The 13,963-nt window shown below is 36.3% G+C and overlaps 2 protein-coding genes across 7 annotated transcripts in view; one reads left to right on the top strand and one right to left on the bottom strand.

Annotated features, from left to right (window-relative positions):
* Positions 1-13,963, top strand: part of LOC136032096 (uncharacterized) — a 438,713-nt gene that overhangs the window by 271,943 nt on the left and 152,807 nt on the right. The window lies entirely within an intron of this gene.
* The window catches only part of LOC136032099 (uncharacterized), a 70,764-nt gene that overhangs the window by 23,444 nt on the left and 33,357 nt on the right, over positions 1-13,963 (bottom strand). Inside the window, exon 1 of one of the 3 annotated variants that reach the window (XM_065712246.1) lies at positions 242-318. The exons of the other annotated variants lie outside the window; for them this stretch is intronic. Coding sequence (XP_065568318.1) covers positions 242-246 — 5 coding nt within the window. The 5' untranslated portion in view covers positions 247-318. Of the gene's footprint in view, positions 1-241; positions 319-13,963 lie in introns of those variants that run through there. 3 annotated transcript variants of the gene reach the window in all.

The following is a 13,963-nucleotide window of genomic DNA, read 5'->3' as shown; positions in this document are numbered from 1 at the left end:
GCATGAACAATATCAAGTGTGAAAATGTCCACATAGACGTTAAAACATGTTTTATTTGAAATCTTCATGAAACAAGGTCAAGAAAAACTTCAGCCAAAATTTAGTAATAAAGTAAAATTAAACAAATGTTATTTATTATCATATAGTTGCTCAGTCTTGTGTGGCTCATTCAATCTCATTTTGATGTAAGCCTAGGATTCCAGCTATACATAAGGAAGCATGCTAAGAAAACAATTCTTACTTCATAATATACAGAATAATCCTAGTTGACACATTTTGCAGGGATAGAACCTTTATCTTCACTTCTTTCCTTGTATTTCCAGTTTATAAACCACATTTCTAAATATTTGCGTCTAATCTCTAAGTCTTGAAAATCAGACGCCCAAACGCCATCTAATTTAACCTAACCTAACTTGACCTAATTTATCACTATTTGTCTATTGATATATTTTTGTGAGAAATAATCAGACAGCACTGATGCTGTTTAATTATCTATATAGAGTATTTGAAAACGGAAAAAGCAGTCCAATCCATGTTTATTTTCCAGAACTTTGTTTCTAAAAAATGTAAAACAGGGAAAAAAGTGAAGATAAAGGTTCATCCCCCTGCAAAATGTGTCAAATAGGATTATTCTGCATATTATGAACTAATAATTGTTTTCTTAACATGTTTCCTTATGCACATCTTGAATCCCAGGCTTTTAACCTCCATTTCCGGTAACGGAAAATTTAAAAGTATCTGTAATTGTAGATATGAATATTTTGGGGGTGGGGATTCAAACCCCCTACTCCCCTAACCTGTATACGGCCTTGGGGATTAACCATTGTCGATAAACTACCTCCACCCTCCCAGGAGCCATACAGGTAAATTCATAAGAATAAACAAAAATTGCACGTGTGGGGATGGGCTTGAAGTTTTATATAGTACATTTTATTTCTAAATTTGCAAATTTTCATGAAAGGTCCTTCCCATCATTGTAGAGAGACCTTTATTCCCGGACTCTCATTCATTCTGAGGAATATTTCGGATAGATGCCTCTAGGTCCCAAAATTAGCAACAATCTGACCACACTGCCTTACATAGGATATACGGGTTGATACTATAATACCTTCTAATGAATTTTTCCCCTGTGGTATCAGAATTAATAAGCAACTATCTCGAGTTTAGATAACTGTAGCTTCCCAGATTATCGAACTGCTACTCCGATTTTCCCAAAGAGCACTGGACTGGCACAGAGTGCCTGATTTATAGAGAACCCTAGTTTGCCTAGATCTAAAAGTGTAATAACTAATAAAGAACTATAATAACAAAAAAATCGATTATTAGACTCTGGACCAAATTGGCGCAATTGGAAAAAGAGCCAATTTTTTGTGCCCTACAAACTTGCTCCTTTTCCGAAAACGAATTATTGTGCCCTAGTGAGTTTCTAGTGGGATTTTATCCATGTACAACTGAGCTGAACTCTTCACTGTTACAAATAGCAGGTAAAAAGCACAAATTGTCAGTTGTAAACAGTACTTTAAAAGTTTGACAACTCTTCTATTCAGGGTCTGATCAAACTGAGGTCATGATTGATGGAAATTGAAATCATTGGAATGTAAATCTTATTTTTTAGTACCTTTTTTACGTAGGTTAATTGAATTGAAAAAACAAAGTTTCCAGAATGAAGAAAAGTAGGATAAAAATGCATCTCATACAAGAAGTAAAACACGAACTTAAAAAAAAAATCGAAATCTAATCGAAACGAAGAAGTGGAACCAAAGCGATAAAAAACAATTACATATAAAGTCAAACTTTAAAAAGAACAGAAATTAGTGAAAATAAGCAAGGGCGCTCAGCCCTATAAAGGCGAAAGTGACATTTTTACTGGAAAACAAAATGAAGTGTATTCAAAAATGTAAAAGTTTGTTTCTGTTTTTCCCATTGCATTTGAAAAATAGAAAAACTAAAATACTTGTGAGACTTTCAGGATTTTTCTTCGATATTAACAGGGGTAGATACAAAATTAAAGCTTCAGGGGCACCGACGAAACTTCGAATTTCACACTGGGATTTTTGTCCCTTCATTCCTATACACAGTGAATTTCAATCTTCCGGTGTGGAAGATGTGCCCATGAAACCACTCCCTGGATCTGCTCCTGGATACTTGTGACAGTCAGTTTCATTCTTTAGCCTTCAAAATAGTTTAGGGTGAGGGGTGAATACAATTTTCTACGTGTAAGGAGCCGTCTATTTCAGCTGAAAGTTATCCTGCATATTGTTTTAGATTTTATGCTCTAAAAAAAAAAAAAAAACACAGAAAAAATATTCGAATAAGAACAATAATATTCAAACATATTCAAAATAAACACGCAAACTGTCACTTCCTCTAAAATGAAATTCCAACTGCTCCCCATAGTTATTTTCTAAAATATTCAACATTTTCGTTATAATTCTAGAGACCTAAATGAAGTAATTTGGTGGTTTCAGTTTCTGTCACACTGGAGTAGTCTTCTGAGGAATACAATTATCCCATTGTAGCCTTTCATTGTCGTCGGTATCTAAGCAACTATATTCAGCTCTCCCCGAGAGATATTGAGCCATCACTTCATGGTGCACTTAAATTTTCCTCGCAAATGATTGGTTACCTTGTAATTATATTGTATAATTTAATATTCTTGCCAATTTGGCCTTTGGCGGCTATAAATAGGAATGCTGTCAATTACGCACTCCTTAGAAGAAATGTCTGGAATTAAAGTCGATGTAGTTATTCGTCGATAAAACTTCTGATAAGTATTTTGAAGAGTGGAAACCAACTGTCTTTGGCATATCGTTGCTGCTATTAAAATTTGTTCTCACTTCCGTCGGATGCATGATAATCAGCAGGGTCGTTACTTGTTGAACCATAGTGCTATTTAAGCACTGCTTTATCATGTGTAGCATGTGCTCAATTGAATGTAGCACGTTTTCTCTTGTATGACCAATTTGAAAATACAAATATATGAAATGTAATTACATAATGTGTCTCAGATCAAAATATATGTCAAAACGTTTTTTTATGCATGACAATAATCTAAATACGTTTGAATATGGGATATGCGGGTGCATGTACAGCTTTTCAATTCAGCGCTCTGATTTCATCAGGTTCGCTACGACACACGCGAACAAATTTTTGACTGTAGCACCAAAAATCATTGTGTAGCATGCAAATTGGGGTAGTTTTAGCACTTTAGGAACTGACCATGGTAGCAACCTGGATTGTTAGACAGTTCGTATGTACTATCAGACGCAGGGCTGTAGTGCTACCTAAGTAAAAAGCCATATCCCTTCAATGTGTTTTCTTTCTTGGCCAATTCGCTTGGAAGCAGTGGCCCTAGAGAATTGGAAGGGGGCTTGGATTGGAAATAAGAAGTTTTAAGTGGCATTTTTAGATGTGATTTGTGATTTGAGAGAAACAAGCCTTCTTGTAGTGCTTTTTTCTACTGCCCAAGTATCTTGTAAATTTACAAAACAATCATTTATATATGGCTTGTACTGGTCGCTTACGGTATTTAACAAACTCTGTAACAAAGAAGCCAACCATCAATAAGCGAAGTGTGTTTCCTGAGTATAGGAGGCATAGCCAAAATATGATGAGATGTGTAGCCAGATCTAACTAATTGGAGATAGGGAGGAGTTCCATTCTGGGGAAGGATTGCAAATTTGAAAAAGGTAAATTTGTATCCATTGTGTAATAAAAAACTCCTTACTCCCAAGGGGTACCCATTTTCCACCTCCAGCTGTGCATCCCAGAACGCCATGGGTCACGCACTGTTCTGTTACGCTTGGCACAGTTTCTACCACGCCCGGCACAGTTTTTGCCACGTTTGGCACGCGCCACCTGGTGTACGTGATTTCGGAAAGTGGGCACCCCCTCGATAGTTAAATATAACTTACAGATTTTTGGCAGAGGATAGTTACTATTTCTGAACCTCCCTTTACTGTACCAGCAATAATAGCACCGTTTACCTCAATATTACTTAGATTGAAATCAGCTGATTTTTTTTTCTGTCTATGCGTCTTATTTTTGCACTTTTGTTTAACTTCCTCAGTTAGCTCAAAGGTCAAAATCGAATCTCCTATTATCCTTTTAATTAACATGTAATCTAATTCTCGTATTTTGAGTGAGCTTTAATTTCGCATCCGCATTATTAATCGGAATTAACATCAATCATTTAATTTTTTAACTATAGCTAAAAAATCTTTTTATATAGGTTTATCGACGCTTCTGTGTTAGTAGGTGATCAGCTCGATTACATTTAGTAATATAGGTATTGGTTCTTCTGGAAGAGAGGAAGGATGGTTTAAACATATCTCAAACTAAAAAGCTACTTTAGTCTGGAGTGCTTAAGGGTTTTGACTTGCTCTTGAATAGCTATAAAAATATGTTATAAAGTATGTACAAAATTTTGTGGGCACGAAGAAAGATAATTGACTGCAGGATTTTCCCAAGACTAAAAAGAATAAATACAAATGTTGAAAGTAAAATCTTTTACAAAGCTTTTATCAACAAATGTGCTAAAAAAATTCCTACTACTATTTGGAAATACTCGAATTTGTAAATCTTTCATAAATCTAGTAAAGTTTACCAGCTAACTCTCATAAAATCCGTTGCGAACAGGAAGAATTTCAACTTCTTAAATTTTTAACTAAGAAGTTACATAATTCATGTCAACTGATTTAATCTGAAAAGAAGATACAATGTTCTCTTAAATTACTCAAACTGCTTAGCCTACTCACTTTGACTTTCAGCCGGAACCAGACGATGGGTAGTCTTGCTCGGCACCAAAGACCGTTGCAATGACTTCCGACCACCGCTTCGAACTCTCGGTTGCCACTCGGTGGTTTTCAGTCAGTCTTTGTCCATTCTCATACTATTTCTCCAGAGTCCCCTGCCCCATGCTGCCATATCTTCCTTCAATTTTTGCCTGAGGCTCTTCTATTGTCCTTCCGGTTTTCATTTCCAGGGGGAGGCTGGTTCCCAAACGAGGAAATTCTTATATATCGCGCCTGAAGGACGGCGTAGAGTGCAGCTAAGTAGCTTCAGACACGTTTTTTGATAATAATTGGAAGTTCTTCTGATTAACTGTATCGACTCCTTACTTAACTATTTGAAATCCTATTAATCCTATTGTATCCTATTAATCGAATAAAGACAATTTTGGTTGAATATGTCCGAAGTTCTCACCTTTTCGTCTTCATTGGCCGTGTCTAACAAGTATATAGTAGTGCAGCTTGGACATTGGGTTTTAGTTGTATTCTCTTCTCTGGTCTGTAGTGTTTTTTGTTTTTTTTTCTCTCTCTGAGAAGAGAAGACTCCTCATACCTCTGCTATGGGAGCGAAGATATCTATTTTTGCTTTCCCATCTGGTGTTAAAATTGAGCCAAGATACTTGGATTCCTCGATGTTTTCTACTGCCTCCATACCAAGGTTAATCTGAGAAGATACAGATTGGTTGATAGCCATTATATCAGTCTTGAAGCACTGATACTGAGTCCAACGTGCTTAGAGACCTCTTGAACTGCTTACACAAGAGATTCAAAGTGTTTAGCACTGGAACTTTCCATAAAGTCAATAATCTAAAATTCTGGTTTGAGTGGTCACAAACGTTGCGGCATGGACTTAATGAGAAACTTTATTGACTTTGTGAACACCCTGTTCGGCGGCTATTAGCCTCGAATTTATAATTAACACGTTTATAAATAGTGTTTATTTTCACGAAAAACATCGGTTCTTCTGGTTGGTTGGCTAATTTTTAAAACTTGAAAATATGAAAGAAAAACTGGAAATCTGATAATATCCCTTATTACTAGCAATTTAAAGCAATCTCTCAGATTTCTGAGATTTCTGCGGGCATAAAATTTATAAACTTCAATCTTCAAGTTGGAATCAGAGGCAACGCTATAGTAAAGATCGACAAGGTTTCAATGTGTTTTTTCAGAGACACTCCACATGGAAGGGGTCTAAGGGGTGGTCGTGTAAATTTCGGAGGAGTTCATTCGATTAAAAATCAAAGCAGTCCAAAGGTCAAATAACTATAACTCTAGGGTCAACAAAACCCCCATAGCCCACGGGAGAAGGCCTGTAAGATATGCAAGTTGCCAATTGTTAACACATAATGTTTTCATGGAAGGGATCGGCGTATAAACTATGGGGGAGGCTCATTCGATTGGGAATGGAAAGCTCTAGTTCCCCTTTAAAAGTCAACAGTAATCAGAGGACTACCCCCCCCCTACACCTTTTAACTCCAAATGCATCCTTTCAAAGTTTTGAGATGGCTATTTTGTTCAAATAGTTTAAAGGCCAAATAACTATGCTTCCAGGATTGAACCTCTCACCCTTAGCCCTGGGTCAAGTGCTGTAGGATACGCAAGTTGCCCATTTTTAACATACAAGGTTTTTGTGGAAGTTTTTGTGGAAGGGTGCCCTCTCTGCTCAAAAACTGATCGAAATTTTAAAATTGTCATTTTGTTCAAACTAGTCAAAAGTTAGCGCAGCTGTACTTCAATAGATGCCAAAATCCTTCCAAGGACAATTATGCAGTTCGCCTATTGTTTACATGAAGGATTCATTATCTTGAAAAGGAGAATTATTCAATTCTGGGAGTATATGAAAAAGGCTAAGGGTCTTAAAACTTTTAAATTTTTTTCTAGTAACTTTTCACCATTAATCTTTTTAAATCTTTTTTTTCTCTATGGATTTTTTTTTATTTTCGTTTATTTTATTTTTTTTTTTTTTAATTCATCGTCTCTGATTGCTCATGATGTCATTCTCTGTGCACGTTTGTTTGATTGTTTTGTTATTGTGATTTTTATTTTGTCTTTCTGCTTTGTATGGTGGGCCGTGGACTTGGGTATTCGATCTTCAACTAATATTGTTTATCTTATAAATATTGATGGGGTCACCACAATCACGAGCTCTGTCTCTCCGTGGTGACCCAGTGTATTTTATTTGTTATGCGTATTATATTAAAAAATTTAAATTAAAATAAAGCTTTTGCAAATTTTCAGATGTATTTTTTACAAAATCCAAATCCACTATGTGCATGCAGTTTATCAAATCGGAGGATCTGCAATATTTTAAGAGTGGCTGACGGTATTAAGTTGAAACTTTCAGGACATGTTGAGGGGGATTTTGAAAAGTAACTGGAAGGCATCCAGCCCCCTCCCATGCCCTTCTTAGTTGCTCTGCCTCCAAAACGATTCAGTCAAAATTTTGGAATAGACATCTTGTTCAAAATAGTCTGAAGGTCAAATAACTATGCCTATTGGCAGGAGCTAAATTTGCTATGGGACATGGGGGCAACTGCCCCTCCCAAACCTCAGTTTGCCCACCTCCCCAAGCTGAAATTTTGTTTCTTCAAAAATCTTGTCGAAACTAAGATAATTCTGCATAATTCAAGCATCAACAGAAACGGATCAGTTTTCTTTAGTATATATTTACCTTTATAGTACTATAAAGTACCTTATAGTATTTTTATAGTACTATATTGTATCCTTATGGTGCCAAACGGCTATTTTTTCAGTTTTTATTGTTATTTTCACTTGATCTGGGAAAATTGCCTCGAACTCCCCCCCCCCCGGGATTTTGAAGAAATTACGCCACTGCTTATTGGGATGACATAGCCCCCCACAGCTTTGGAGAGAGATGCCTGACACCATAAAACATATTGTATGCGTGCTGGCGGTCAGAAGGACATATCATCAATGTCTAAGGAATGTATGAGAGTATTAGTTTGAAAATTTCAGGGGATATTGACGAGCTATAGGAGGGCAATCAGCCCTCCTTGCCGTTTTCCCCTTCCTTCTTCACTGATCAAAATTCCAAAAAAAAATTATTTTGTTCAAAACAGTCAAAAGGTCTTGTAACTATGGCTCTGGGAGTGTAATAGCCCCCCACAGCCTCAAAGCAGTGATATAAGTTATGTAATTATGTAATTTGCTCTTCTTTACATGAAGGATATATGATTAGGAAAAGGGGGGGGATATTTGATTCGAATTGTGTCCGAAAATGCTATGGGTATTAAGGAGAAACTCTGGAGAATGTTGAGGGACATGTTAAACTGAATCAAAAGATACTATATGCATACGGTTTATCAAAAAAGTATATTTGCAATATCTTAAGGACGGCTAAGAGTAATAACTGGTTGCACTCCAGGCTTTTCTTCAACATTCCTTCAATATGTCCTGAAAGTTTAAACTTTACAACCTCAGGTTTATACCCTCTGCTGTTCTCGACACATTGCAGATAGATCTTCTTCTAAAACTGGATGTAAATAGTAGCTTTTAATTTACTTGAATATACTCCAGATCATTTTCCGAACGATGTGACGGCTGATACCATCAGCCCTTCTATATATTGCTGGCATTTCCTTTTCACAACCAATAAAGGACAAAAAGGTTGTTTGATTGTGTTTGGCCTTTTCTTTGACATTTCTTTAAAATTTGACCTTAATATTCAATGCTTTTTTATTCTTAAGACAAAACCCCTTTTTCTAAAACAAAACCTTATTTGTTAACAATAGACAACTTGCATAACTTACAACCATTGCACGAGGTGCTGAGGGTTGTGAACCGTGGAGGCATATTTATCTAACCATTGAACTGCTTTAAAAAAAATGGCTATCTCAAAATATAGATCGGATGTATTTGGGGAAAAAGAGGGTGGGGATGGAAGCCCTCTGATTACTTCTGACTCATAAAAAGTACAATTGGAACTTTTTATTGAAATTCAAATAAGCTCCCCCCCCCCAAAGTTCATACAAAAATATTTTCCATATAAAACTTAGGTGTTAAAAATGAGCAACTAGCTTAACTTATAGCTTCTGCCCCAGGAACTGCTGGTGGGGGTGTTAACTCCAGAGGCATGGTTATTTGACCTTTAAACTATTTGAACAAAATATTTTTTTTTTTAATTTTGATAGGACGCATTTGGGAAAAATGGTAGTTAAGAGGGAGAGGCTTATTGTCGTTTGATCACCTTTGATTATTCAAATCTGAAATTGAAATCGCGGTTTCCAATCGAATGAGCCTCCTCCAAAGTTTGTACTATCATACCTTCTATAACAAGAGCCAAGAACTCATATGGCACTTGTTTGGAAGAGGCAAGAGCTTCTTCCCACCAATTTTCATTACGATATCAATCAGATTGTAAAAGGACATATTTAAAGAATGAATGTGGGTGTTTGCCACTCACAGAGAATTATTAATGGGGAAGATCAATTGATCAAAAAGTAATATGTGAATTCTAACTACTGCCGCTGCTACTTTTACTGCTTCTACTACTGCTATTAAACTATTACTCCAATTGCAACTAATTGTAAGGGTAAAAGTATTAAGATTAAAAGGGGGTCAAAAAGGCACATCAGCAATATTTTTTGGACGACTTATCATGTGAAGATAAAACTTCCGGGGTATCCTGTGGGGGATATTCAACGTATTTGTTATTGGGAAATATAGATATATTTTTTTTGGGCAGGGGGGATATTCCGACGGGAGGATTTTCCATGGGGATAAGTTTTCATGTTTTCTGGAGATGAGATTTTCAGGAGAAAATCTACACTGGGGAAATTTGCCAGAATTCCTTTACAAAATCTTTTTTATTTGTCTTACTTTCTTGTTGCCGAGCTAGTTTTACGTGTGGAGACGTTAAAGGGGATTGTCCGGAGGAAATTTTCAGCGGGATGGAATTGTCTAGATTATTTTTCGTGGATGCGGATCCGGATTTCCCGGCATTTTGTAAAACCGATCAGGAATAGAATTAAAAAAACAACTGTCTTCAACTAAATGTGAGGAGCAACATTTAAACTTAATACCAACTGAAATAATTACGTATATGAGGCAGGTTGCCCCCTCCTCAATACCTCGCTCTTTACGGTAAAGTTTGAATATTGTACAAGTTCTTTAAAAACGACTCTGGAAACACAAGGGTCGTTTAATTAGAACAATAGGTACCTTTTTTAAGTACTAATAAACTTTAGCGTGAAGAGCAAGGTATTGATATTATTATTACGAAATTCTACCGTACTATAGAACACTCATCCTCCTTGTTATGTATATTAGCCGTAATAGTCGCTCTATTAGAATCAAATTAGAAGGAGAGAAACAAGCTGAACCACTTGAAAAAAACTCTTCCTCTCCCATGTTTATGAAGTCATTATGTTTCGAAGTCGTTCCCTTCAGCCGTAGACGTCAAATCCAGAATTTTGTCTCCCCTTAATTATGTCAAGTAGCTTTTTTTTAGTAAGGGATACAAAGCAATATTTATACCAGAAACTGCCGCAGAAGGCAAGTTAAAAGGCTCATTAAGCCACTTACCAAAGAAAGGAAAAATAAATTGAATCGTTTTGTATACTTGTGAAATTGTGCCAGAAGTATTATTTTCAACTTAGGTCAATTGATGTCTATATAGGTTCTAGTTGAAGCAATGGAAGCTTATATTTTTTTTTGTCTAAGGTCAGCTTTTTTATTTGGCGCTGAAATCAATTGATGGTCGGCTTATATTTTTCGGTTCTTAAATATTGTCTTAGAATTCTTTATGGTTAAGAAACAATTATATTATCTAAAAATATTAAATATTTGATGTCAATTTCTTGGGTGTTATAGATTAAGTAAAATTTATTCCCCCCAACTGTCTCGTTTGATGGATAAATAGTGTCGCTTTACTAGTATTTATAAAATTGATTTTTTTTAATATGAGTGTTGATACCGTGGTGTCTTCAGAAATGGTGTTTTGTTAGTTTTCCTTTCGTTTATTTCCTATACATCTCTGTATACATTCATGTACGTATAGATGGCATGTAGAAACAGACTTTGGCAAGGGAACTTTTGTTCTAATATTTGCAATTATTCAAGTTGAAGTTGAGAGAGCTGAAGTCTTGACTGTATAAATTTGGTTCATATGCGATGTCGTAAAGTACTTTATATCAGTCTCCTACACGCGAACCATCATAAAGGAAGTTATTTCTGTTTGTTGATCCTGGTTCTATTGGGTACATTACATCTGCAGCTTTACCAATTATTTTCAACCAGAATCTCATTCTTAACAAATTTTAATTTTAATTTCAGCAGTCCTAGCTGCAAAAATATGCCTTAAGTTCCAGATTGGAAAATATTTGTATAATGGCTGCTTTCTCAAAGCATACGACTTCTTCAGATCTAGGACTCAACTTGCGATTCTAATTCTTATTTTGGTGCAAATCAGTCATAATCAGCCTAGCTTTTTATGGCGCTTGGTATTAACCAAGTGATTCGGAAAAAATTGACAAAATGAAGTATTTTTAACTTACGAACGGTTTATCAGATCGTAATGAAATTTGATGTTTGGAAGGATATCGTGTCTCAGAGCTGTTATTTTAAGTCCCGACCGGATCTGGTGACACTGGGGGGGGAGTTGGGAGGGGAAAACCTAAAATCTTGGAAAACACTTGGAGTGGAGGGATCGGGATGAAACTTGGTGGGAAAAATAAGCACAAGTCCTAGATACATGATTGACATAACCGGAACGGATCCGCTCTCTTTGGGTTAGCTGGGGGGGGGGGCGTTAATTCTGAAAAGTTAGAAAAAATGAGGTATTTTTAACTTACGAACGGGTGATCGTATCTCAATGAAATTTGATATTTAGAAGGATATTGTGTCTCAAAGCTCTTATTCTAAATCCCGACCGGATCTGGTGACATTGGGGAGAGTTTGGGGGGACCTAAAATCATGGAAAACGCTTAGGTTGGAAGGATCGGGATGGAACTTGATGGGAAAAATAAGCAGAAGTCTTAGATACGTGATTTACATAATTGGAACGGATCCGCTCTATTGGGGGGAGGGGTTTAATTCCGAAAAATTAGAAAAAATGACGTATTTTTAACATACGAAGGAGTGATCGGATCTTCATGAAACTTGATAATTAGAAGGACCTCGTAACTCAAATCTCTTATTTTAAATCTCATCGGATCCAGCGTCATTGGGGGGGGGGAATCTTAGAAAATACTTAAAGCGGAGAGATCAGGATGAAACTGGATGGGAAGAACTAAAACCTGTCGAAGATATGTGACTGACATAACCGGACCGGATCTGCTGTCTTTGGTGGAGTTGGGGGGGGGGGGTAATTTGGAAAAATAAGGTATTTGTAACTTACGAAACGGTGACCAGATCTTAATGAAATTTGATATTTAGAAGGGTCTTGTGCTTTTAAGCTCTAATTTTAAATTCCGACCAGATTCTGTGATATTGGGGGGAGTTGGAGGGAGAAACCAGAATTCTTGGAAAACGTGAAAATTGGGGTATTTTTATCTTACGAATAGGTGATCGGATCTTAATGAAATTTAGTATTTAGAAGGAATTCATGTCTCAGAGCTCTTATTTCAAATCCCGACCAGATCTTTTGACATTGGAGGGAGTTGGAGGGGGAAATCTTGGAAAACACTTGGAGCGGAGGAATCGGGATGAAGCTTGGTGGATAGAATAAGCAAATGTCTTTGATATGTGATTGACATAACCATACTAGATTTGCTCTCTTTGGGGGAGTTGGGGGGAGGGGTTCAGTGATTTGGCGAGTTCGGTGCTTTTGGACGTACTAGGACGATGAAAATTGGTAGGCGTGTCAAGGAGCTGCACAAATTGACTTTATAAAGTCGTTTTCCCAGATTCGACCATGTGGGGGGCTAAAGAGAGAGGAAAATTAGAAAAAATGAGGTATTTATAACCTACGAGTGGGTGATGGGATCTTAATGAATTTTGATATTTCGAAGGACATCGTGACTCCGAGCTCTTATTTTAAATCCTAACCGGCATTAAGCCTCTGATTTTCTTTTTAAATCAATCTATTGATTCTTTGAATTTTGTTAGAGCTCATTCCATATGAGCTCTTGGCTCTTAGCTCTGCTTGCCTCGTCACAAGTGCCATATAAGCTCTTAGCTCTTGTTTTGCTTGTTTTGTTCGTTGTCTGATGACACCCTGCCTGTAAAAGTTGCAGTCCTTTGCTGCAACTTAGTAAAGAGTGAACCCAGACCCATAGTAACAAAAAGTTAAAAAAAAGGTTTTTTTGTTTTAAAATGATCTTAAATCGTAATTAACGAATATATATAAAATCTTGCAATCGTATTTTTAACCCATTCGAACTGCGAAAAATATACAAAAGTGGGCATCAAAATTTGGTAAAACTTAGTGTAGAAACTAAAAATATTTTACTTTCCTGGTGGAAAAAACCTTTGTATACCTCTTCCCTCTAGAAAAAATTTCATAGAGCGATGGGTGAAAGGTCATTGAGGAAAAGTTTCACAAGAACTGCCCATGCCTTTTGTTCAAATTAGAATGGCTTCAACATTCGTAAGGGTGACTTATAAGGCTGCCGTTTCTTCACTAAGAAACGGCAAAGATAGAAATTAATCTTGCTTCTAAAATAGGTAATTCATTACTACCTGGATCATCGCCAAATCTACCTGACAATTTAATCTTCCCACAAACGTACAGTAAAAAATTCTAATAATAGGCCCTGAATTGACAAAGTCCCCTCTCCTTGTTTTATAATTAAGGCTTGTCTTGTGAAGTAGCAATTTCTCAACTAAATGATTCCAAGGCTATTTTCTGTTCTGTAAAAGTAGGAGCCAATCATCAACTGTCCTTATTGTTTGTATCTATTCTTCACAAGCCTTACTTTGGCAAAGGGCCAATTCCTTGATTCTCTGGAATAAGAAGAATTCAAAGGATCTTTTGATCAAGAGAAAAAAGGGTCTTCCATGTGGTATAAAGTAACAGAACTGAAACAGGCATCAACTGAAATTTGCAATTAGTTTCCGTATTAATAAATTATTTCTTCGTTTCCCTGTTTTCATAAAACTCGTTTTTTTCATCTTTTGTCCGAATTTTTGCTCTATTTTCAGTTTAGGTTAACATGTTAGATTAAGATGGTTAAGATTCGTTAAGATGTTGGTTCGTTGAGAATTTCATTTTA

The sequence above is a fragment of the Artemia franciscana genome, chromosome 10 (assembly GCF_032884065.1).
Source record: "Artemia franciscana chromosome 10, ASM3288406v1, whole genome shotgun sequence".
Taxonomy (NCBI): Eukaryota; Metazoa; Arthropoda; class Branchiopoda; order Anostraca; family Artemiidae; genus Artemia; species Artemia franciscana.
This window is presented reverse-complemented; position numbering and strand designations above follow the sequence as displayed.